Source organism: Vulpes vulpes, chromosome 8 (assembly GCF_048418805.1).
Source record: "Vulpes vulpes isolate BD-2025 chromosome 8, VulVul3, whole genome shotgun sequence".
Lineage (NCBI taxonomy): Eukaryota > Metazoa > Chordata > Mammalia > Carnivora > Canidae > Vulpes > Vulpes vulpes.
Genome location: NC_132787.1, coordinates 8,904,064 through 8,928,178, shown reverse-complemented (window position 1 = coordinate 8,928,178; position 24,115 = coordinate 8,904,064). Strand labels below are relative to the sequence as shown.

General features: G+C 37.4%; 1 protein-coding gene across 2 annotated transcripts in view; it reads left to right on the top strand.

Moving 5' to 3' along the window:
- Positions 1-24,115, top strand: part of ANO6 (anoctamin 6) — a 184,795-nt gene that overhangs the window by 127,537 nt on the left and 33,143 nt on the right. For both annotated transcript variants that reach the window (XM_072765493.1, XM_072765492.1), the window contains 4 exons: positions 7,730-7,835; positions 12,014-12,074; positions 18,419-18,561; positions 21,005-21,082. In XM_072765493.1, the coding sequence (XP_072621594.1) occupies positions 7,730-7,835; positions 12,014-12,074; positions 18,419-18,561; positions 21,005-21,082 (388 nt within the window). The remainder of the gene's footprint in view (positions 1-7,729; positions 7,836-12,013; positions 12,075-18,418; positions 18,562-21,004; positions 21,083-24,115) is intronic.

The following is a 24,115-nucleotide window of genomic DNA, read 5'->3' as shown; positions in this document are numbered from 1 at the left end:
GTGCTTGACATTAGAATTAAAATACCAGCTGCACTGTCTAAAGGGAAATGCATGGATGCCAGAACACTGAATTTCACCATCACTATTCTGAATTGTCTTATTATTCCTCTGCTTTTGCTAGTCTCAACCTTTAGAAGGGATGCAACAGTGAAGCAGGCATTTTCTTGTGTTCACCTGGCCTCTCTCCAGCTGTGACAGCCAGATCAAAATTTCTGGGCACCAGTAATGAGCTAGCTGATGACCAAATTTTTTTAGCCCCAAGCATATCAGCCTGGCTCCCGAGGCAGGAAGCTTACATGGCAACTCTGATGTATAGGCATAATTATCCATTCTATTTAACAGAGAATTCTGAGCGTTTTGTACCCATTATGGCTTCTTAGCTAGAAAGCTGCAGCTGGTCTTTGAAGGACTCTGCTCTCTTCACTGAAAATAAGAGTTCAGGGCCAAAGGCTGAATGTTGATACCTTTTGCCTAAATTTGTCTTCAGCTTCTCCATTGTTTTGTATACTGTTACAACCAAAAAAAAAAAAAAAAAAGGCATCTCAACAATACATTTTCAAAGTGCAAAAGTAGCATTTTTATAAGGTTCTGGCACTGACTGCTCTCATTATAAGTCATTTTAAACAATTACCCTGACAGTCACACCACATGTTTCATACTATTTCACGCAGATTGATTTACAGAAATCTGGGGTAGGGTCTTGGTGATCTATTCCCTATGCTTAGAACTATTGGGGCTTTAATTACTTATAGTAAATATTTTCAAAATAATTAAAATACATATGCATTTAAATATTTTAAGTTTATTACGTGCTGAGTAGATTTGCAGGAAAATGTATTTAAGAGATAAAAGGAATAATGATCCCTCAGCAGTTTAAGAAAAAGAACATTACTGTTCCCTGGGAAGTGCTTCCCTCAGTTGCATTCCCTCACTTTCTACTTTGGACGTAAGAACTACACTAAATTTTGATTTTATCATTCCTTTACATATACTGCATATTCTCCCTACAAAATATATTTCATTTTGTGTGCTTTTGAAAGTATGCATGTGTAAGTAGAGGATACGATAGGTGTTTCCTCTTGGGTAAAAAGGTCTATTTAAAGCTTATGTCCCCCTTTAAACATAGCAGCTGTATTGAGATATAATTCATATACCATAAAGTGCACCCTTTCAAAGTGTACATACAGTTCAGTGGTTTTAAGTAAATTCACAGAGTTGTGCTGTCATCACCACTGTCTAATTTTAAAACATTTTCACCACCCCAAAAAGAAACCAGTACCCATTGGCAGTCACTGCCTAACCCCCCTTCTCTTAGCCTTTGGCAACCACTAGTCTACTCTCTGTTTCTGGATTTGCTTATTCTGGACATTTCATAGAAGTGGAACCACACAGTTGGTGGCCTTTTGTGACTCTTCTTTTACTGAGCATAACCTTCTCAAGCTTTATTCACGTTGCAGTATGTGTCTGTACATCATTCCCCTTTGTGGTCAAATAAAATGCCAACGTATGGATATACAACATTGTGTATCCGGTCATCCATGTCAATTTAGGTTGTTTCCACTTTTTGGCTATTATTACTTCTTCTGTTATGGACATTCATGTACAAGTTTTTGTGTGAACATGTTTTCAGTTCACTTCAGAATATATTTTTTTAAAAAAATGGAATTGCTGAAATACATGGTAACTCCATATTTAACATTTTGAGGAGCTGCCAAAGTATTTTTCAAAGTGGCTACACCATTGTACTTCCACAGTAAAAATTTATGAGGATTTCAATTTCTCCACATCCTCATCAACACTTGTTATTGCTAGGTTTTAAAAATACATCTGTATTAGTCAACCTGGTGGGTATGAAGTGGTAGGTCACTGTGATTTGTTTGTATTTCTCTAATTCCTACTGATACTGCATCTTTTCATGTGCTTATTCGCCATTTATATATCTTCTTTGGAGAAACATCTATTCAACTCTTATGCCTCAAATTCTTAATTGTGTTGCCTTTTTATTGTCTTTTTTTTTAACTGTTCTTTATCCTGCATAAAAATCCCTCATCAAATATATTGCAGATATTTTCTCCCATTTTGTGAATTACCTTTTCACTTACCTGAGGGTGTCCTTTGAAGCATAACAGTTTTTAATTTTAATGAAGTCTAGTTTATGTAATTTTTTCTTTTATTGTTCTTTTGGCATCATATCTTAGAAAGCGTTTTGACCCAAAATCATAAGGATTTGTCAGTGTTTATCATCTAAAAGTTTTATAGATTTAGGTCTATGGTTCATTTTTTTCCAGGTGTATATTCAGGTATCCCAGCACAATTTTTGAAAAAACTATTCCTTCCCCATTGGATTGCCTTGGCACCGTTGTCAAAAATCAATTGGCTATAAGTGTAAGAGTTTGTTTATAGACTCTACATTGTCTTCCACTGATGTCTGCCTTTTTTGCAAATACACACTATATCAATTACTGTAGCTTAGTAAGTGTTGAAATTGAAAACTTCAAAATTTCATTTTTCTTTTTCAAGATTTTTTGGCCATTTTGGGTCCCTTACATTCCATGTTAATTTTAAGATCAGCTTATCCATTTCTACAAAAAAGCCAGAATTGCATCAAACCTGTAGGTCAATATTAAGATTTTTGACCTATGAACACAGAATATCTTTCCATTTATGTAGATGGTCTTTAATTTCTATTAATAAACTATTTTGTAGTTTTTTGTATATAAGTTTCACACTTTTCTCAAATTTATTCTAAGTATTTTATTCTTTTTGATGCTATTATAAATGAAGTTGCTTCCTTCATTTCATTTTTGGATTATTCATTGCTAGTGTATAGAAATATAATTGCTTTTTGTGTATTGATTTTGTGTCTTATAACCTTGATGGCCTGGCTTATTAATTCTAATAGTTCTTTAGTACATTTCTTAGAATCTAATATACACTATCTTGTCATCTTGAATAAAAATAGTTTTACTTACTCCTTTCCAGTCTGGAAGCTTTCTAATTTACTTTCCTTGCATAGTTGCCATAATTAGACTTCCCAGTACAGTGTTAAGCATAAGAGGGAAACATTCAGTCTTTCACCAGTAAGGATAACATTTGCTGTGGGTTTTTCGTAAATGTTCTCTACCAAGTTGAGAAGTTCTCTCTTATTCTGAGTTTTTATTTGTTCTTCTGTTAAAATGGAATATTACATGAATTGATTTTTGTATGTTGCACTATCCTTGCATTCCTGGATACATCCCAGTTGGTCATCATCCTTCCTACATGTTACTGGATTTGATTTGCTAGTATTTTGTTGAGGATTTTTCCATTTGTATTGACAAGAGATAATGGTCTGTAGTTTTCCTGTGATGTCTTGGTCAGGTTTTGGTATCAGTGTAACATTGGTCTCATAGAATGAATTAAGAAGTGTTCCCATCTTTCTATTTTTAGAAGGGTTTTTGACACATTGGTGTCAGTTCTTTAAATGGTTGATAGAATTCACCAGTGAAGCCATCTGGTCCTAGGCATTTCTTTGTGGGAATTTTAAAAAAAAATGTTTTAAATTACTAATTCCATTTCTTGCTATTGATCCATTCAGATTTTCTATTTCTTCTTGAGTAAGCTTCAATTATTTACTTCTTTCTAAGAACTTATCTATTATCTAGATTACATAATTTGTTAGCATATAATTATTCATAGTATTCCCTTGTAAACCTTTTTATTTTTTTAAGGTCAATGGCAATGTCCTTTTTATCATTTCTGAGTTTAATGATTTGAAACTTTTCTTTTTCTCAATTAGTCTAACAGAAGATTTGTCAGTTGATCTTTTCAAAGAACCAACTTTTGTTTTTGTTGATTTTTCTGTTTTTCTCTTCTCTATTTAATTTATTTTTGCCTTTTCATTTGAAGGTTTAATTCGTTTACATTTAATTTTTTATAAGGTTGGATTCACATCTGCTATTTTGCTATTTTATATCTTTTTTCCCCTATTCTATTACTACCTTGTTTGTGAAAATATTTTCTAGTATACCATTTTAATTCCAGTTTGTTGTTTTTTTCCTCTTTTGCTGTTGTTATTTTCTTAAGTGGTCACCCTGGAAATTGTAATTAATATCTTGTTGTAAAGCAATTTCATTCAGTTCTAATGCCAACTTAATTTCAGTAGTATACAGAAACTTTGCTTTGGTACAGGTATTTTCCCTTTGGAGCTATTATTCTCATATAAATTACATCCTTATGCATTATGAGCCCATCAACACAATTTTACAATTATTGTTTTATGCAGTTGTCTTTTACATCAGATAGAAGAAAATAATTCCGTGTAAAAATATATTTATAATGTGTTATTTACCCATGTAGTTACCTTTATTAGTGTTCTTTGTTTCTTCAGGTGAGTTTGAGTTACTGTCTCGTGTCCTTTCATTTAAGCCTGGAGGACTTTCCTTTAGTAGTTCTTGTGAAACAGGTCAGCTAGCAACATGTTCTTTCAGTTTGTTTTTAATCTAGGAATATCTTAATTTCTCCATTTTTTTTTGAAGAATAGTTTTGCTGGATATAGAATACTTGATTGACAATCTTTTTCTTTGAGCACTTTGATATCATCCCACTGCCTTCTGGTCTCTGGTTTCTGATAAGAAGTCAACAGTTTATCTTACTGAGGGGTTTTTGCACTTGCTGAATAACTTTTCTCTTTCTGCTGTCAAAATTTTCTTTGTTCTTGTCTTTGGACATTTGAAGTCTGATGTGCCTATGTTTGGATATCTTTGAGTTTATTCTATTTGAAGTTCATCGAGCTTCCTAGATGTGCAAATTAATGTTTTCATCAAATTTGGGAACTTTGCAGTTATTTCTTCAGATATTCTTTCTTCTCTCTTCTTTCTTTCCTCTCCTCCTAGGACTCCTATTTTTTGTATATTGGTATTGTTTTTATTGTTTTGTTTTGTTTTGTTTTTTTGTATATTGGTATTGTTGATAGTGTTCCACATATCTCTGAGGCTCTGTTTATTTTTCTTCATTCCTTTTTCTTTCTGTTCCTCAGACTGAGTAGTATCAGTAGACTTCGTTTTAAATTAGCGGATTTTTTTTTTTTTTCCTGCTAGTCATCTGCAGAAGAACCTCTCTGGTGGACTTTTCATTTTAATTGTTATACTATTGTATCTCTAGAATTTTTACTTGGTTCTTTTTAACAATTTTATATATTGATATTCTCTTCATGGTGAGATTTTCATAGTTTAATTCTTTAGGCAGAGTTCCTGTCAGTTTTTCGAACTTGTTTAATTGCATATTTTAATGTTTGTCAAGTAAGTTTAATATCTAGATTTTCTCAAGGACAGTTTTTATTGAGTGCTTTTTGTTATGACCAAAATGTTCTGTTTCTTTGTGTATCTTGTAATTTTCTATTGAAAAACTGGGCATTTTATATATTATAATATGGCAGCTCCAGAAATCCTATTTCCCCCTCTTCACAGTTGTGACTTCTGTTGTCATCACTGCTGGTGCTCACTTGCTTACTTTCCTGAACAAGTTCTGTAAAGTCTTTATGTTTTGTTGCATGTGATCATGAAGTCTATGTTCGATAAGCTTAGTTGTCAGCTAACAATTAGACAGTGATTTCTTTAACTGCTGGGAACCTTTCATTATTTCAGCCTTTGCCAATTTCCTGTGTGTGTGTGTGTGTGTGTGTGTGTGTGTGTGTGTTAGTGTCTGTGGGGAATATCCTGAGCACTTTAGCCGGCAGTTTACAGCTCTTCCTGAGCCTTTACTTCCCACTTATATAGAACCTCAGAGCCAGCCAGAGATGAGGGATGAAGGTTTTCTCAGATCCTTCCTGGTCACCTGCACTGACCTATGCATGCACGTGGCCTTCTACAATCCTAGGAATTTATTAGACCTAAATTTCTAAAGCCCCCTATTGATATCTCATTCTGCAGTGCTTCCTTTTAAGTTTTGATCAGCATCCTGTTAGCCCCTCCTGGTCTTGCCGCCTCCAGCAATTGTAATGTGAATAATTCCTACTAATGATTTCAGCAGACACTCTGGGGATAGGATAGTTTGCACAGTATGTATGAGCTCTGAGACAAGTGAAAAATGACAGATCCTGAGAATGGAGCTTTTCCAGGGAGCCTCTGGACAGTTCTCTGAGGATGGGTTTTGGTAGCTTCAGATCACTTCTGCCTCCTTCAGTGGCTGTTGGCCTACCATGGTTGTGGGGCTGTTGTCTTTTAACACCACCATTAGGCTAAGGATATAGGGATGGGTATAAGTCAAGTTGAAATGTCACAAAGCTCACTATCTTTATGGAGATTTAGCTGTTTTTAATCTTCAACTTGCTGGAAGTCCTTGTTTACTTTCCAGAGTCCTACAGAGGTTGCTTTTCACAAATTTTGCCAGTGTTTTCATTGTTTTTATGGAGGAGCAGGTTTTCCAAGATCTTTACTCAGCTTTTCTAGAAGTGTTGTCCCTGCTGGTTTGTTTTTACCTGAGTTATTTGCAAGGCTGACAAATTCTTCAACTCCAATGCCATTTACAGTAGGAGTCCATCTGAGAGGCTTCTCCCCAGAGGGAGCAGTTTGCACCCTGTTATAAATTTGTTGTTCTTTCCTTATTAATTTGTAGGAGTTCTTTAAATACTCAAGTGAATAGTCCTTTGTCATTTTTAGGTGTTAACAAAACTTCTACCAGTTTGCGGCTATTTTTTCTTCTCCTCCCTTTATGGTCTTTTAATGAAATTCTCACTTTATAAGATTTTGAATATATCATTATTTTCCTTTATGATTTATACTTTTTATTTTCTCATTAGTGGAGTTTCTCCTTACCCCAATGTTATCTAGATATCAGCCTTCTTCTTTTTTTTTTTTTTTTCCTAACAAGTTCCTACCGCTGTATTCCCAATTTCTACCTGGAGTTGTTTTGTATGTAATAGGATTTAGGAGTTCAATTTCACATTTTTCTATATGGATATTCGATTACAGCAAATGTCACTTCTTATTTTTCTAATTTGCTGAACCAGCCTTGTCTTGAGTCAGTTTCTGTATATATGCAGAGGTCTCTTTATAAACTCTATATTTTTTCCTGCTCAATTCTTCTTAAGCTATGCCAATAGCACCTTGTTCTTTAAGAATGTCTTGAATGGTCTGAGACTTTTGCTCTTCTATTGAATTTATGGCTCAACTGGAGGAGAAATAACATTTTCAGATATTGATTCTTCCAAATTACTAACATGATAATGTATCCATTTTATAGATCTTCTTCACTCTTTCGGAAGTTTTATCACTTTCTCCCTATAAATCTTATACATCTTGAATTTGATTAATTTCTGGGCTCTTTAAATTTTTTAAGCTATGGAAAAATGGTATTTAAAAAAATTAATTTCTAATTGTTGCAGATCTATAGGGACATAATTCTTTTTTCTGACCCTATGCATATTTTGTATACTGATTCTGTATCCAGCATCCTATGTTTGTTTTTCCTGACTTACTGTGCTGGCAGGGCCCTCCAGCTGGAAGTAGTGATGATAGGACACTTCATCCGGATATGGAGGAAATGCTTTTAGCATTTTACCATTAAATATAATGTTTTTATAGGTTTTATGTGGCAAGGCTTTGTTAGATTAATGAAGTTCAATTTCTTTCCTAGTTTTATAGGAATTTAGATTTACTTTTTTGATCACAAATGAATGTTTCTTTTTATCATGCTGCTAGAAAAGAAGTCCTAGTCATTAAAATTTCTTAAGTTTTGCTTTTCTCTTTAGCAAAGAAGTTTGTCATCCTGATATTGGTGGCAAGATCATCATGTGTCCTCAGTGTGATAAGATTTGTCCATTCTGGAAACTCAATAGTACTTGCGAGTCCTCAAAGGTAATTTTTGTTATTCTGAACATTTGCAAATAATGAAAGTTTTTTTTCTTCTAATAATTTTAGCAAAGCCTGGAATTATATTTTTTTCTGTGAAATTCAGAAAGGTAATTTTCAAATAAACCTCCAAACACTCTGAAAGGTAGACGTGGAATGTGTTTATTTCTCTTTCACAAGTAGTAAATTGAGATGAAAAGCCTTATCTAAAATCTTCAGGTGGGACAGTGAGGAACTGCAGAATTGAAATTTTGGAGTATTTGAAGTAATCAAAGCAAAAATCTCAAAGCCAGCTTATCTCATGAATACTGTATAATAGGTTTACTTATTATAAGTATTTTCCTCAATTCAAATGAGTAGAAACCTGAAATTTGCACTTAATGTTTTTCCACTTTCAAGGTGTGCTGAAACTATGCTTGTTTTTTTTTTAAACCCTAATTATGAGATTTAGGCTATATCTATGAATATGCATAAGAAGGGCTTTGTATATAAATGACAGTCACTTTGTCCCAAAACATTCCCACAAAACACATCTGGTTCCCCTAAACATGCTGATGATCTTGAACTATATGGTTTCTTAAAATCCAAGAGTTTTAGGGCAAGTATTGGGACTAGAGGTAGCTTACTGAAAGGTATCCCAGAAACTCTAGTTGGGAAGAAAGATAGTCCTCTTGCTTCAGAGATTTTTCCTGACAACTTTGACCTACCATTCTCCCGCGTTGTGATCTTTTTTCTATCCTCTTGTTCCGCCATGAAAGCTTAGGAATCTTTGAATGACTTCAGAATATTCTAACCTACTCCATCCAAATCTTATTTAAACCAAATACTTTGCTATTATAATGATATCACTAAAAATTTATATTTTGCAAGATTCTTGAACTTACCACTTATGACACAACAGGCAGACTACCTCCATTTTATAGATTAAAACACTGAGGGTCAGAGAGATTAAATAATTTGCTCAAGGTCACCCACCTACTAACTGACAAAGCCAGAAATCAACAGCAATCTGCATTTTTTTGCCATTTCTGTGTTCCTCACCAGCTGACAGTAGTGTCAGCCATTTCACTCACAAATTGAGCACTGTGTTTGAAAAATGTTCTGCAATTTAATTAAGATGATTGCAGGGTATTGTCAGCACATGGATTTTTACTCTTAATTTATGAATTAAAATAGTTTTCATCGCCTCTCCCCCAGAAACCAACACAAATTCTAGACTATAAAAATCTATCATAAATCACATAAAGTAAGACTTGAAGCTAGCAGGAGAGAAGATAGATGCCTTCCAGTGATGTTGACTCATAAAAGTGACTAGTTAGTGCATATCCCTGGACACTGGATTTAAGGTAAATGCCAATGACAATACCAGAGGCAAACTACTCCACCAAGAACAATTGGAAATTTCATTTTCCATAAGAAATTCTCTTTCAAACACCACACCCCCATGTCTTTTTTCAGATCTTCTCTTCTACCACCTCATCCTTAAACATGTGACTTTCAAGTATGTCCCTGTGTACATTTTTTTCCATTGTTTTGGAAAAAATGAATCTTTTATTCGAATTCCCTAAAGAATCCTTTGACTCTTGTTAGAGCGATTTATTCTTTCATATTCCTCCTTCCCGTTGCAAGAGTAAAAGAATTAAATTTTTGAAATTTTAAAGAGGAGAAAAAGCAGCTTTCCATGTTTTTCTGTTGGTTAGCTCAATCATTTCTTCACTCATACATTTATATATGCCTCTTTCTTTTGGAAAGAGATGAAATATTTGCTAATGGATGGGAATGCTAAAAGGGTTAATAAATTAGAAATAGAAAATTAGGATCAAGGAAATGAGGGAACAGTTATGGAAATAATCAGGATTAATATTGTTTTTTGTGATTGAGCATTAAATAAGGTTCTTAGCTTTTTGGCTGGCAAGATAAAAGGGAAATGTGTTAACTTGAAATATTTTGTTCTCGGAAATACATTGTTATAAAATTTTGATTTTGTTCCTTTGCAGGAAGAAACACAGCAAATGGTCACTTTGTAGATTTTCATTGGTTCCTCTGCTTTAAAACATCATGCCCTGCATAAGTAACCATCTCTTTTCTTTCCTGTTCCATGGGATTAACAGGACACTGACTGGGGTTGATCTTAACACAGCTGTGTTTCCCCATCTGTGCCCTCTTGCCAAGCAAGTTAAGCTAAGCTTTTTACCATGAAAGCCCCTTCCTTACCTTCTCCCCTAAGTCCTCAATCCTCACAAATATGGCAAAAATGGTAACTTCATCCATGCCACCTAACTCCATCTCCTAGGAGTGCAAGGCACATCCCTTAGCTTGAGCCAGGCAACCGGGTGATCTTGGCATTAGTGATAAACCTAATTTTTTCTTGCTGCTTCTGTTTTTTTTTTCCTCTCTCACACTGACAGACAAACTTCCACTGGCTTTTTCTCAACATGGTAGGGCAAAGGATTCCTAGGTAGGGTTTTATTCCTTATGGATTAAGATACTCAGAAGTGTCAGGGCAGTAGGGAGGTATCAGATAGAGAGAGGCCTGCATTGATCCCAGGGAGTAGCAGTGGACAGAATCTTCAGTAATAGCATTATAACACATGGAACAGTTCTGCATAGGACTTTTTTTTTTTTTAAGATTTTATCTATTTATTCATGAGAGACAGAGAGAGAGAGAGAGAGAGGCAGAGACACAGGCAGAGGGAGAAGCAGGCCCCACGCAGGGAGCCCAACGAGGGACTTGATCCCCGGTCTCCAGGATCACACCCTGGGCCAAAGGCAGGTGCCACACCGCTGAGCACCCAGGGATCCCCAGCATAGGACTTTTCTTAACAATAGTTTTCATTGAGGGATAAGACATAACATTAAATGAGATCTATGGTTCCTTAAGGGTCAAAGCTGACAGATTTAAAATATTGGTCTATGGGATGCCAGGACTAGAGGAATAGGTGGAGAGCAGTGTTCTCCAGAAGGGCCACTCACTTATTAATTGTCTTCCTTGAGCTGATTTTTTGAGAGGAATAATTGGGTTAACAGTCTGGAATTGTGCTTTCTGATCAGGGTCCAGATAGAGGATTGAGGGGCATCTGTGTGCCTTGGAAAACACATGGATAAGATGATGGTTAAGTGGATATTCTTTTATGAAAGTAACATATTTTCACATAGATGAAAGTTTACCAACTTTACATCAGTATATAAAGGGTAACCAAAAAAGTTACTTAGAGTTTTCCTTACAAGCAACTTTGAATTTTCATTAGCAATTGAAAAGTTGAGTTTTTTTTAATCCCATAGCTTCTTTCTCTACACTGTCTTCTTCACTCTTCATATGATCTGTATAATCTAGCATAAAGTTGATATTCTACATGTTTTCCACTTTTTCCAGTACCTTTATAGTTTGTAGATGTTTTAGGATATGTAAAAATGCTCACTAGGGAAAAATTAGTAACTGCTTGAAAGATTTTCCAGGAATCCCTAAAGGGAGATAGGCTATTTCTATACTACCCGCCCCCCCAAAAAAGAAAGAAATTTAGCAGAACTAGTGAATAAAGTCTTCTTTGTACAGGTGTGTCATCTATTTGTTCATGGTTGTACCCATTGTAATGTCAGCAATGGTCCCTGTGCATCCTTAATCTCATGGAAACCTCTGTCACTGATGGTAAAAAAGCCATAACTGAGTGTGGAAAAACAGAACTCTGGTTGGCCAGAACCATCTCAGAATAAACCCCAGCCTTGTGCTTTTCTTAGCAAGAAAAGTAAGAACCCAGTAACTTACCCTGTGACCAGGATGAGATGATAATAAGATGCAAATTGTAAATCTAAAAGTTGCTTCGAGTTAATTGTATTTTTAGAGCTATACTACTGCGAGTTGACTCTGACAGCTTATAAGAAGAGGCCATTATTCAAAAGTCTGATAGAGACCTTAAACCAAATGAACTCTTAGCAGCTATGCCAATTTCTTCATCATGATATGGAAAGATTCCATTGGAAAATGCACTGTGGTAAATGCAGCAAAGGCTGTTTGCTTTCAAAATAAGAAATCCCATCTGCAAGTATGTAATAGATATGGTGATTGTTAAATTAGGTATCAGCTTTTAAAGAAATTCAGACTTAGAATATACAAAGCATTGCCTATAGGCTGAATTCTAGTGAGTAGAAAACATGGTTCATTTATATATCATTGTTGTATTTTCCAGAAATTGTGCATCTTTGACAGCTTTGGAACTCTAGTGTTTGCAGTGTTTATGGGGGTATGGGGTAAGTTATTGTCCTTTTTTATTTTTCCAGTTTACTTTTGCATCTTAACATTAAAAAAAACTCTAAGATCATACATGCAGCTAATTTAGTAACATTTCACAGTTTTACATAAGCTATCAAAGTAGCCCACTTTTAGGACCTTGGATTGCCTAAGCTTCAGCTCCCCTATGACTACGTTTACAACTCTTAAGGCCATTGTATGAGTTATTACCTTTAAAAACTACTTCAAGATGTGGTTGCTTAAAACACACACTTATTATTTCTCATGATTCTCTGCATCTGCTGGGAGGTTCTCCAGTCATGTGCTGACTCAATCGATGTGCACAATGAGCTAGCAGCTCTACTGGGGTAGATGGTCTGGCAGTTGCCAGGTTGGTTTGGTCTATGGGACTCAGCTGGGCTGGTGCATCTTGCTCTCTGTGATGTCTCATTCTCCAATGAACTAGCCCAGGATTCTTCACCTGGTGGTTTTAAGGTTCCAAAGAGAAGCAAGAGAGGACAAGCCCCACTTCTCAGACATTTTTTGAACGTATGTTTGCATCAAGTCTGTGAATGTCCCATCAACCAAAGCAGGTTATTGCCAAGCCAACAATGTGAGGAGGTTGGAGGACTACCCAAGGGCTTGGACAGGGAGGCATGGTTCATTGGGAGCCATTATTGTAATGGTCCCCTCAGCCCTGATCCACCCTGACTTATATGATGTTGGGGTTCAGGGGAAGCAACACAGGAATTACAGGTATGCTTTCTTCTTTATACTCTTTTATATGAGTATTTAGTAAGTGTGTGTTACTCTTATAATAGTAAGTAATAAATTCTATTTAATAAATAGATGTAGTCCAAAAGAATAGAATTCTTACATAGATGTTTTAACACTATAGTTATTTACTTTGAATAGCATCATTGATGTAAGGAGGCAATTATTTTCTTTAAACACAGATATTTAAATGTTTAATTGATGTAAATTTTCAACCATAGAAGAAAATAATTCCATTTTCAAAGACAAATCTTTTCCAATTTTATTGTGTAGGTCAAGCAGGAAATAAAGCTCAGGCCATAGATAGTTGGGGGAAGAAAATGACTCAAGTCTCTTATTCTTGAGAAGACAGCACATGAACACATGCAGCTCACGGTTCTTTTTAGGTGTCCTTGAGGATGTTTCTCTTTTGCAGTGGTTGTGCTTATTTGAGGTTACCAAATAGATCACAGAACAGATGATCCAGCTGTTCTGGACACTTTTTAGAGTTTAGTTGCCATTCCTGGATAAAGCGAACTATAAGATGGTCACACTTATCTACAAAGTTATTGTCCTTCAGACATTTAGCTGTGTTCTTGCTTAGATACCAAACACTAGCTAATATTTGACACACAGAAGAATAAAGATCAAATTCTTGGATTACAATCCTCTGTACTCCTCTATCGTAAAATATGTCATTTCATTTCTCCCCCCAGTAAGAGCCCAAGTACCAAACACATGGGTGGTGGTCACTTCTAACTATTCTCCTAACCTTTGTCTCAGCACTGATTTGTAATGTATAAAATTCTAACATATCTATTGAACTCCATATACTGATGGATGTTGAAAGTCCTAATTTAGAAATACATTTGTTTTAGGATTTTATTTATTCACTTTAGAGAGAGAGAGCACCAGCAGGTGGGGAGAAGCAGAGGGAGAGGGACAAGCAGAGACTCTATGCTGAGTGGGGAGTCAGACCCAGGGCTCAATCCCACAACTCTGAGATCACAACCTAAATCGAAATCAGGTGTCAGAGGCCATCCAGGCACCCCGAAATACATTTTAAATAAAGCAAAAATATAAATTAATTTTGGTATTGGAAAGACAAACCTTCCCTTTCCTAGCTAACCTTGCTTTCTATGATCATTAACTACATCGTGTTTATGGAACTGACTTAAGCATTTTCAGCTGATTTGATGTCATCAGATTTTAGAATGCGGAAAACATTTCAACACTGCTTGAAGCACCATATGTGTATCTTTAAGGATATGTATGTATGATGAAGTCTTTATTTGAAGTGTCTTATATTGCCTTTCCTGTTATGTCTGCCTTATGAGAACCACTGCTGTGAACCTTGTTACAGAAAATCAGAAATCACAGGCTGAAGAGGCAGGAGGATCATGTGAAGTCTTTTATATCACAACCATTCATATTCTTGTAGCGTCTCTTGTGTGCCCAGATCTGTTAGAGTATTTAGAGTATTCCTAGTATTTTTCTACTCCCTAGGAACTCTAAAAGTTTAGGGTTGGAAACCTTTTTTAATGAATGTAGTAAAAATCATGTACTTACCTGAATAATGTCCACCCTTTTAGGCCAAGCCAGGCCACCCATTCATACAGACTCAAATCCTAAACATCAACCCAAGGCTAAAGTGCCAGTCCTTAACAAATCCACTTCTCCTTATTCCTTGTTACTTCTTACCTACTTCTGGATCCTCCCTGGCTCCAGGCTCTTGGCTGCATGGCTGCATTTTTAATTTTCACCTTTGAGTTCTGGGCTGGGCCTAGTTATTTCCAGGAAAACACCAAGCCCTTGGCTTATGGAGAGCTGGGGAATCAGGAAGGGCGGTGCCCTAACCAGCTACACTTGGAAATCAGGGAACAGCTATTGCCAGTTCCAGAACTATACTGCTCCCACCACCATCCACACCAGCAAAATAATGCAACTCCTGCAACCACCTCTGCCACCATTCACCTCAGGTTCTGATTTAAGTGACACACAAATGCATCTGTTGGACATTTATAAAATCACATTAGGGAGCCCTAGCTTCAAGAGAGGCTGAAAAAAAAATTATCTTTTTTTAGCCTAGTCTTTAAAAAAAAAAAAGATTTTATTTATTCATGAGAGACACAGAGACATAGGCAGAGGGAGAAGCAGGCTCCCCACAGAGAGCCCAATGTGGTACTTGATCTGGGACCCCAGGATCACACCCTGAGCCAAATGCAGATGTTCAACTGCTGAGCCACCCAGGGGTCCCTTAACCTAGTCTTTTAGTTGGGAAGTTGGAATAAAGGCTGAGCAAGCTCACCTGCCATACTTACTTAGCTTTGTGAGTAAAGAGGGTTGAATAATCAAGGCCCAGTAAAATGCCCCAGCTCTCCAGCAGCAGACTTACAGCGACTGGAACACTACCATGTGCTAGAATGTGCCCCTTGTCCTTGGACATTGCTGGATATAAGCGCCAACACTGAATGTGGCTGTCTCCATGTGATGCATACGTCCTTTACAGGAAATGATACCATGATTAAGAGGACAAGCTGTTCTTGATTCCCAAGATCCTAGGCAGCTTTCCCTCTTCTCTCATTACATGTTGATGTAAGAGTCCTAACTGTGTCTCTCTAATCAACAAGAGCCTCGTGGTGTGTGTGGTTTGCCGGAGAACATAAATGCAGGGCTCCCCACCAGAGGGAGAAAGATCAAAAGACCCAGAACAGGAAATTCCTGTCTGGGCTCATGCACAGTCCCCCGAGGTCCTGGGGCTCCCAGTCTGGGACACACAGCAGCGTGAGTCAGCAGTGATGTGGTCCAGGAGCAGGCTAAAACCTTGGGTGGTTATAGTACATGATCAGTGTCTTCCCTGGACCCTGCAAAATAATACCCAAAGGTTTTGTAGAATTGACCTTCCGATATCCTATCATGGCAAAGGAGCAAGAAGCTTGAGGCAGGACCACATAGTGCGTACACACAGCTTGAGCTCTAGAGCCAAGAATGCCTGTGTGGGCATATGAGACCTAATGACCACTTCCAGCCAACACACTGTTTGTGGGAGGGGATTTCGATCAGGCATATTCCTCATTCTTCTTTTCAATAAAACATGGAAGGGTTGCAGGGAAGGTGGTCCATTCCCTGCTTTTTTCAACTCAGACTTTTTTTTTTTTATTTTTTTATTGTTGGGATAGTTTGTTCTGTGTCGCTAACTTTCAAATAAAAGCTGTATCTTATTTTGTCTAAAAAAAAAAAAAAAAAAAACCACCTCGGGTAGGTATTTTAACCTTCCTGTGCCTCTCTCTGTGTCTAAAATGAGAGTAATAGCAATTATCGCTGAGGGGTATGAGGGCTTTTCCATAGTTATGTCAGTAAGCTCACGACAGCCCTGTGAGGTTGGTCCTGTTGCCCCCATTTTACAGAAAGGGAAATGGGGGCCAGAAAGTTGGAACACGTTGACCAGTAGTCACACATCTAATTGTCCAAACCAGGATTTGACCTTGATTCCAACATCCAGCTTATTTCTATTCTCACTCATTGTGAGTGGAAAATTAGAAAGGCAAACAAACACTGCTGGGAAGGGAGTACTTTACCCATTTCAGCTGTCTTCACCACTGGGGAGTGCCGCGATCACGCTGCTCACAGCCACAGCCCAGGATTTCCTCCCGCACCTCTGGCTGCCCACATGTGGTCTGCAGGACAAGAGGCCGGCCTCTCTCTGCTGTCTACTCCAGCGGGTCTCAACTCTGACAGTAGACCTTTAAAACGAAAGCAAAACACAATGCCAGTGCCTCATTCTAGTCCAGTAAAATCAGAAACTCAGGGATGGTTCCTCGGCTCAGTGTTTTTTGTTTTGTTTTGTTTTTTTAGCTCCCAGGTGCTTTTCATGTGCAGCCAGGGGGAAAGCTACCCCTCTACCTCTCATTTAGTGATCCCATCCACACATGGCCTCAGTTACTACTTTGCAAGGTTTCCAGCTCAGCATAGATCTTTCTCCCGAGTTTCAGGCTTTTACCTACCTACTGGATGTCTCTCCTGTGGCCCAGAGGCACTTAATTAGAACTAAACTTGTCTTCCTAGGCTCACTTCTCTTACTGCCCTTCCCCCTGGGTAATGGCATTAGAATTTAGGGCATCACCCAAGCCAGAACCCCTGTTGGCATCCTAGACCTCTTCCTCCCCTTTACACGTTTGCATGTAACCATCCTACCTGCCAAACATTCTGTCTTCTCTCTCTTCCCCACCCAAGCCGACTCATCATGTACAGCAGGTCTCCCTGCCTCTAGTCCTCTAGAACACTTGCAATGTCCCCTTTACCTTTAGGTAACAAACAGGTATCTTCAGGCCTAGAGTCCTTTGTGATTGCCCCTGCGATCTCCGCTGTCTGCCCCACCCTCCTCATGACACTGTGCACTCACTTCCAGATATTTGTAGTTTCTGGAGAGTATCTGACTCTCTGGCTTCCTTGCCTTTGCATGGGCAGCTCCCCCAGTGGGGGATGGGGACTCATGTCCCACCTTCACCTCCAACTCCAAGTCAGTCATCTCCAGGCAGCTGCAGGGGTCCCCGCCTCAGGGAGAGCCTCGGCTCCACGTTGAGCACATGTTCTGCGTCTGTGCTCCCAGAGCCACCTGTCATCACCCTCACTAGTCTACTGTAACGGGCACACCACCATAATTCCTACATACCCTGTAGCTCCATGAAGCAGGGCCTGTGCCTTTTTTCTCTTTATTTTTGGCACATAAAAATACTTGTGTGTGGAACAGTGGTAAATCCAGAATTTCTATATAGGAAGGGCTTAGGGGTACCAGTCTGATTGAAAGAAAGGTCTAGGGGATTTACCCTGAAACTACATTTTCAGTCAACATTTAATGTTGTCTTTATTTAGTATTTTAAATTACAAGCTTTGAAAGATAGTAAAGATTTTTTTTTAAGATTTTATTTATTCATGAGAGACACAGAGACAGAGAGAGAGGCAGAGGGAGAAGCAGGCTCCATGCAGAGAGCCTGATGTGGGACTCGATCCTGGGTCTCCAGGATCAGGCCCTGGGCTGGAGGCGGCACTAAACCCCTGAGCCACCCGGGCTGCCCAATAGTAAAGATTTCTAAAAATTATTTTACTCATACTTCATACAAGGTTGAGAAAATATCAGTTTTCCATATTTAAGAATATTATTATTTTAATTTAGGGTGGCCTAGTGGTGGTAAGTAAAGACTTGGGGACCACTAAAGTGCCCCCCTCAAGCCCTTAGGAAAGAAGAGAGTGAGGGATATATGCATGAACAGACCATAAACGGTTTCTGAGTTATGGTAGTTATTGGTGTTTTGTAGTTGGCAATAAAGTGCTAGTAGCAGACGCCTTAGCATTAGACACACTCACATGCCTTCTGACCATCATGTTATTACCTTTCCCGTGGCTGTTTTCACAAGTTGAATAAATTATCAATATCATCTTTTTAAAAAATAACTTTTCTCTTTTAAATATTCGTATTACTATAAGTTAGATTCTACTTACTGTATGTAAAAGTGTTATGGGTAATTATAATAATTAATAATTCAGCACAGATTTCTGAAGCATTAGTCATCATTGATGATTCATCTGCTCCTCTTCTCTCTCTCTCTCTTAGTTACCTTGTTTTTGGAGTTTTGGAAACGGCGCCAGGCAGAACTTGAGTATGAATGGGACACTGTCGAGTTACAGCAGGAAGAGCAACCCCGGCCAGAATATGAGGCACAGTGTACTCACGTGGTGATCAATGAGATTACTCAGGTAAAGAGAATGTTATATCCGTTTATACAGTGGTTCTCAACCGTGGTGGTACAATGTAATCACCTTCAAGACCTTGAAAGTCTTGAAGACCTTGAAATCATCGTCAAGACCTTGAAAAGTCTTGCTTGATGCCCAGACCCCATCACTATATACTGTGGTGGTACGTAGTGGCCTGGGGTATATTCTGGGCACAGGGATTTTTAAAAGCTTCCCTGGTGATTCTGATGTGCAACCAAAGTGAAGAAGTATGGCTTAGAATGGTAACAGTGGACATAGGAGATAAATGTGACACCTTCTTTCATCATAAAAGTAAAATTGGAAAAAAAAATTAGAGTCCAACATAAAATTAAGAAAAGATGTATTTGGTTTGTGTCCTTTCTTTCATATCAATAAAAAAAATGGATAAAAGAAAGCTTAGGCTCTGTGACATAGTTGTGTTAGGAAGGACACCTTGGATTTTGTAGTTGACTCTCAATTTTTCACATGCCCCTCATTGTTAGGGCCCCTTTTTTTAAATCTTTTTTTTTTTTAATTATTTATTTATGATAGTCACACAGAGAGAGAGAGAGGCAGAGACACAGGCAGAGGGAGAAGCAGGCTCCATGCACCAGGAGCCCGACGTGGGATTCGATCCTGGGTCTCCAGGATCGCGCCCCGGGCCAAAGGCAGGCGCCAAACCGCTGCGCCACCCAGGGATCCCAGGGCCCCTTTTTCATCCTAGACTAGCTGGCCTTTGTTTTGCACTAAGCCTCTGGGACTGCTCCACCTTCTGGCTGGGATGCACACAAGGTTGTGTGGCTCTCTTCCTAAAGTCAGAGAAAGGGTAGAGGAAGAAGGGAAACATTTGTTCAAGTCCAACTAAGTTTAGGCCTGTGCTCGGCATTTTCTGTAATTGGAAAGGTAAATTTGTTTCTCCTGCTGCTGCAAAAAATAAAAAAATAAAATAAAACTATATCTCTCTGTATAAATATTCCAAAGCCAGTGAAAGATAATTTTTGAATCATCTGCATTATTGCTCCCTTCCATCAACATAGAAAATTTAGAGCTGATGGTACTTTCCGTCATCCGCATAAGGACAGTCAATTCTGAACACGAATAATTCTTGGAAAGAAAATGCTTTTACCAAGAGCATCGGAAAATATCCCCAAGTATAGATTTTATAAATTGAATCACAGATTTATAGAATGCCAACACTAAAAGGGACTGGAGGGAGCATTTCAACCTCCTCATTTTATAAATGGGAAAAAGTGAGGTTCAATTATCAACAGAAGGTGACATTTGTCTTTTACAATGTAACAATTCCCATTATGAATCCTTCTCACTGTTTACTATGGAAGATGATGGGGTCACACATGTGCTGTTGAAAGATTATACATTCAGAAATGAAAGCAGAAACTTAAATAAAATTAAGTGTTGAAAACCTTTTAAATACTGAAAAAAAAAAACAGCTTGTAATATTGGCAACATAGAAGAAGTACTGAAGAAAAGACAATTTGGTAATTTAAAATCACCAATAAGTTTAATTTCCATTGAAACTTTGCTTGTTAAAAAATTGAGGATAAGGTTCATTTTTCCTTATTGTTTTTTTTTTTTCATTGTGCTTTTGTTGCTAATGTATCCTCCACTGGTTTAGAGAGCCCAGAGTGTGGTCATGAAGTCTTGAGAATAAGGCTGCCTACAGATTCAACCCAGCAATTTATAAGCTGAATGATCTTCGACAAATGACTTGACTTCTCTGTGCCATAGTTTCCTCAACTATATAAAATGGGAATAATAGAGTTGCTTCCTCATACAGTTATCCTAAGGGTTAATTGGGTTAATGTGTAAAACCTTCTTAGAATAGTACCTGGCGTAGAGTAAATGTCATGTTAAGTATTTTGTAGCTATTATTATTATACTACAGCTGCTGGTATAATCCAGGTAAATCTTGAGAAGTATTGAGCTCTTCTCTTAAAAATTAAATATATGCTTATGGGCCACAGAAACTCTTAAAAATTCTTAGCTATATCAAATTAATATATAAAGCTCAACCAAGAAACACATAGTGGATACCCAGTATTTGCAGACACTTGTGGAACTTACTGTGCTGCAATGGGCTCTGAGCTCTCATTGCTGCCGTGTCTAAAATCTAAGACAAGCTCAGGAATGTAGTTCTACAGCTTAGCATTGTCAGATACCCGGGATCCTGAGCTGAGGTCATGGCAGCTAAACTGCTTATTATTCATGCTTGCATTTCCAAAACAACATTAAAATGAACACTGCATATGCCTTGTGTATGTCTGAAATTAACCCCCCAAAAAGGCAGTTATAAGTAAAGGGGCTATGTTTGAAAACTAATTTTAAAAAAAAATCAGTCTAGGATTTAGAGACCAATCGGGAGGGAAAAAAAAAAAATCATTTCACCAGAGTACTAAACTTTTTTTTTTTTTTTTTTTTTTTTAAGGAAGAAGAGCATGTTCCCTTTACTACCTGGGGAAAATGTATACGCGTAACCCTCTGTGCAAGTGCTGTCTTATTCTGGGTAAGTTGGCCACAGATTTTTAATATCTAATTGTAAATATCCAGGAAACTAAAGGCAAACTGCAAACTATGTAGCCTCATAGAATTGTTTCCAGAACGACTCAGCCCCACAGGGAGTAACCTTAGTATCTATCCACTCATGGTGGCTCTTCCAGTTCCTTTCACTTCATCTGTTGAAATCAGATCAGAGGGTCCGAATTTTCCAGTTTCTGGTAAAGAGATGAAATGGGAGGCATTAAGAATACTAAAATTTTCCAACAGTAACAACTAAAATAAAATGTCTAGGAATAGCCTTAAAAAGATAATAGGAACTATCAAAGAAAACGTAAAAACTACTGAAAGATATAAAAGAAGACTGGAACAAATGATTGTAGATAAAAAGATAATATTTTAAAATATCAGGACTTATAAAATTAATTTTGGGTTTATTAATAAAATCATATTAACATGATAATAATATATTGAGAGCTTTATTGGCTCAAGAATAGCCAAATTAGAAAATAGGGCATAAAGCCCAGATATGGGCCCTCATATCAATAATAATTTAATATATGAGAAGGGAGGCATTAAACTCAGTGGGATAAGTAAAGATTATTTAATAAATGGTAATGGAATACTTGTTAGCTCTTTGGAAAAAAAAGATTCAAACCATACTATGAACACATATGGTAATTCCAGAAATATTTGAAAGGTAACACCACAAACTAGAAATAAATATTAATGAATATGCAATCTCTAGATATAAGAAGACTTTCTAACCATTACAGCAATGGAAGACATTTCAAAAGAAAATCTTTAAAGATTTCCACACATCAAAAGCATTCTTTTTTTTTTTTTTAAGATTTTAGTTATTTATTCATAAGAGACACAGAGAGAGGCAGAGACACAAGCAGAGGGAGAAGCAGGCTCCCTCTGGGGAGCCTGATGTGGGACTCGATCCCAAGACCCCGGGATCACACTCTGAGCCAAAGACAGACACTCAACCCCTGAGTCATCCAAGCGTCCCAAAACAAAAACAGAAGAAATTTGTTACCTACTAGGGCAAAGGGTTAATACCTTCAACACATAAAAAGTCCAGATCACTCCTAAGGTAACACCAAAGCTCTCAAGAGCTAAGGAGGCAAAGAACAAGAATACTCTTTCACAAAATAAAAAAAAAAATACCCTGGCAAATGTCAGATCTCAATATTAATTAAATCAGTGCACATTTAAATGAGATACAGTGTTTCACCTCTCAAGTGAGAAGGTTCAGCATTTGTGAGGATGAAGGGCAGTGATCAGCTCCTCTCATACCTAGGCTGTAAGAATTTTAAGCTGTCCTGGCCTCTTAGAAAGCAGTTTGGCAGTATCACGAGTCAAAAATATTCGTGTGCTTTAATCTACTAATTCAGCTTATAAAAACCATTAATAAGGAAGTATTTCAAATGGTAAGAGAAGTCAGTAAAGATTTAGTCACATATATATTACAAAAATATATATTTATATTACTTATTTACTTATTATATATAAAAATATCTCAGCCAAGATATCCTACTTCTAGTCCTTCATACAGTAGGATACAGGATAGCTGTGAGAAAGTATGTCCATGAAAATATTTTATGACTTATAGAAATGTTATGGTTATGATAACATTTAGGAAAGGATAAAATATGTGAAATGATTTTTAATATGCAAACAATACGTGATTCTGAAGGAATTATGCCTACATATAGATAGTACGTACATTTTTCTATTTTTCCTTATGTTTTATTCTTTATTTTTATAGTTAGGAGTCATTCATTTGTAGGTGATGGACAGTCCGTGTTCAGTTGGTTTAAACAACAACAACAAAATGAGGGTGGTTGGTGTTTTTTGGCTCCTATAACAAAATCCCAGGTCTGAGGTATAGCTTCCATCAAGGATAGATAACTGCAGCCCAGATAACATCCTGGGCTGTGTGTTTTACCTTCATTCTGTGTCCACTGGTCCCCTGGCTTGGTGGTTGTAGGCACTACCTTACGGTCTCAGAATGGCTGCAGGATTCCAGATCTCACATCACATTCAAGCCAAGAGAAGTTTCTGTTAGCAGCTGCCTCTATTGACAGAGCAAGCTTCTCTTCCCATAGACATTGGCAGATCTCTCCTCACATCCCACTGGCTCTTATTAAATTATTTATCAGTTCTTGAATCAGTTGCTGAGGCCCACAAGATGAGATAACTATTTGTCTCAAACCAATCAGGATATATGCCTGTAAGGTGGGGGAAGCGGACAATCCAGCCCAAACCATAGGACTGAAAATGGAGGAGAGGTTATTCCCCTTTGGAAAGCAAAATCTAGGTCTGCTTCTAAGACTAGGAACAGATCCAAGGCAGCAAAAGCAACCAGTATCCACTATGGAGTAATTTCAAATGTTCTATAAATAAGCATGTATTGGAATTTATAATCAGAAAAGATTCGTAAGGAACTTGAGAATGCAGATCTTCCTCCTGTGGAGAAATATTGAACCTATCAAGTCCCCTGAAGAAGTATGGAAACAAACCAAGTGTGTAAAAGCTCTGAAGTGACTTAGAATTCATTTCATAAACCACGTAGGAGTCTGTGCCATGCAGAGGTTAGTGTGACTCTGGAGTCCTGGGGTATTTCAGTCACTAGTTGCTTAATTTGGGTCAAAGTCTTAATCTCTGTGGCTCTTTTTTCTGCTGTAAAAGATAGAACACTACCAACCTCACAGGGCAGGTGTTGAGGATTTTAAAAATATACGTGTCTGAGGTGAATAGTAAGCACTTAAAGAATCTCATCTATTATAATCACTTAATACTTTTAAAGACTATTAATGGAGATTTGAATATATATATATATATATATATATATATATATATATATATATATATATATATATATACACACACACACACACACACACACACAATTTAAAGGGTCTATATTGGGAATCCCTGGGTGGCTCAGTGGTTTAGTGCCTGCCTTTGGCCCAGGGCGTGATCCTGGAGTCCCGGGATCGAGTCCCAGTTTGTGCTTCTGCATGGAGCCTGCTTC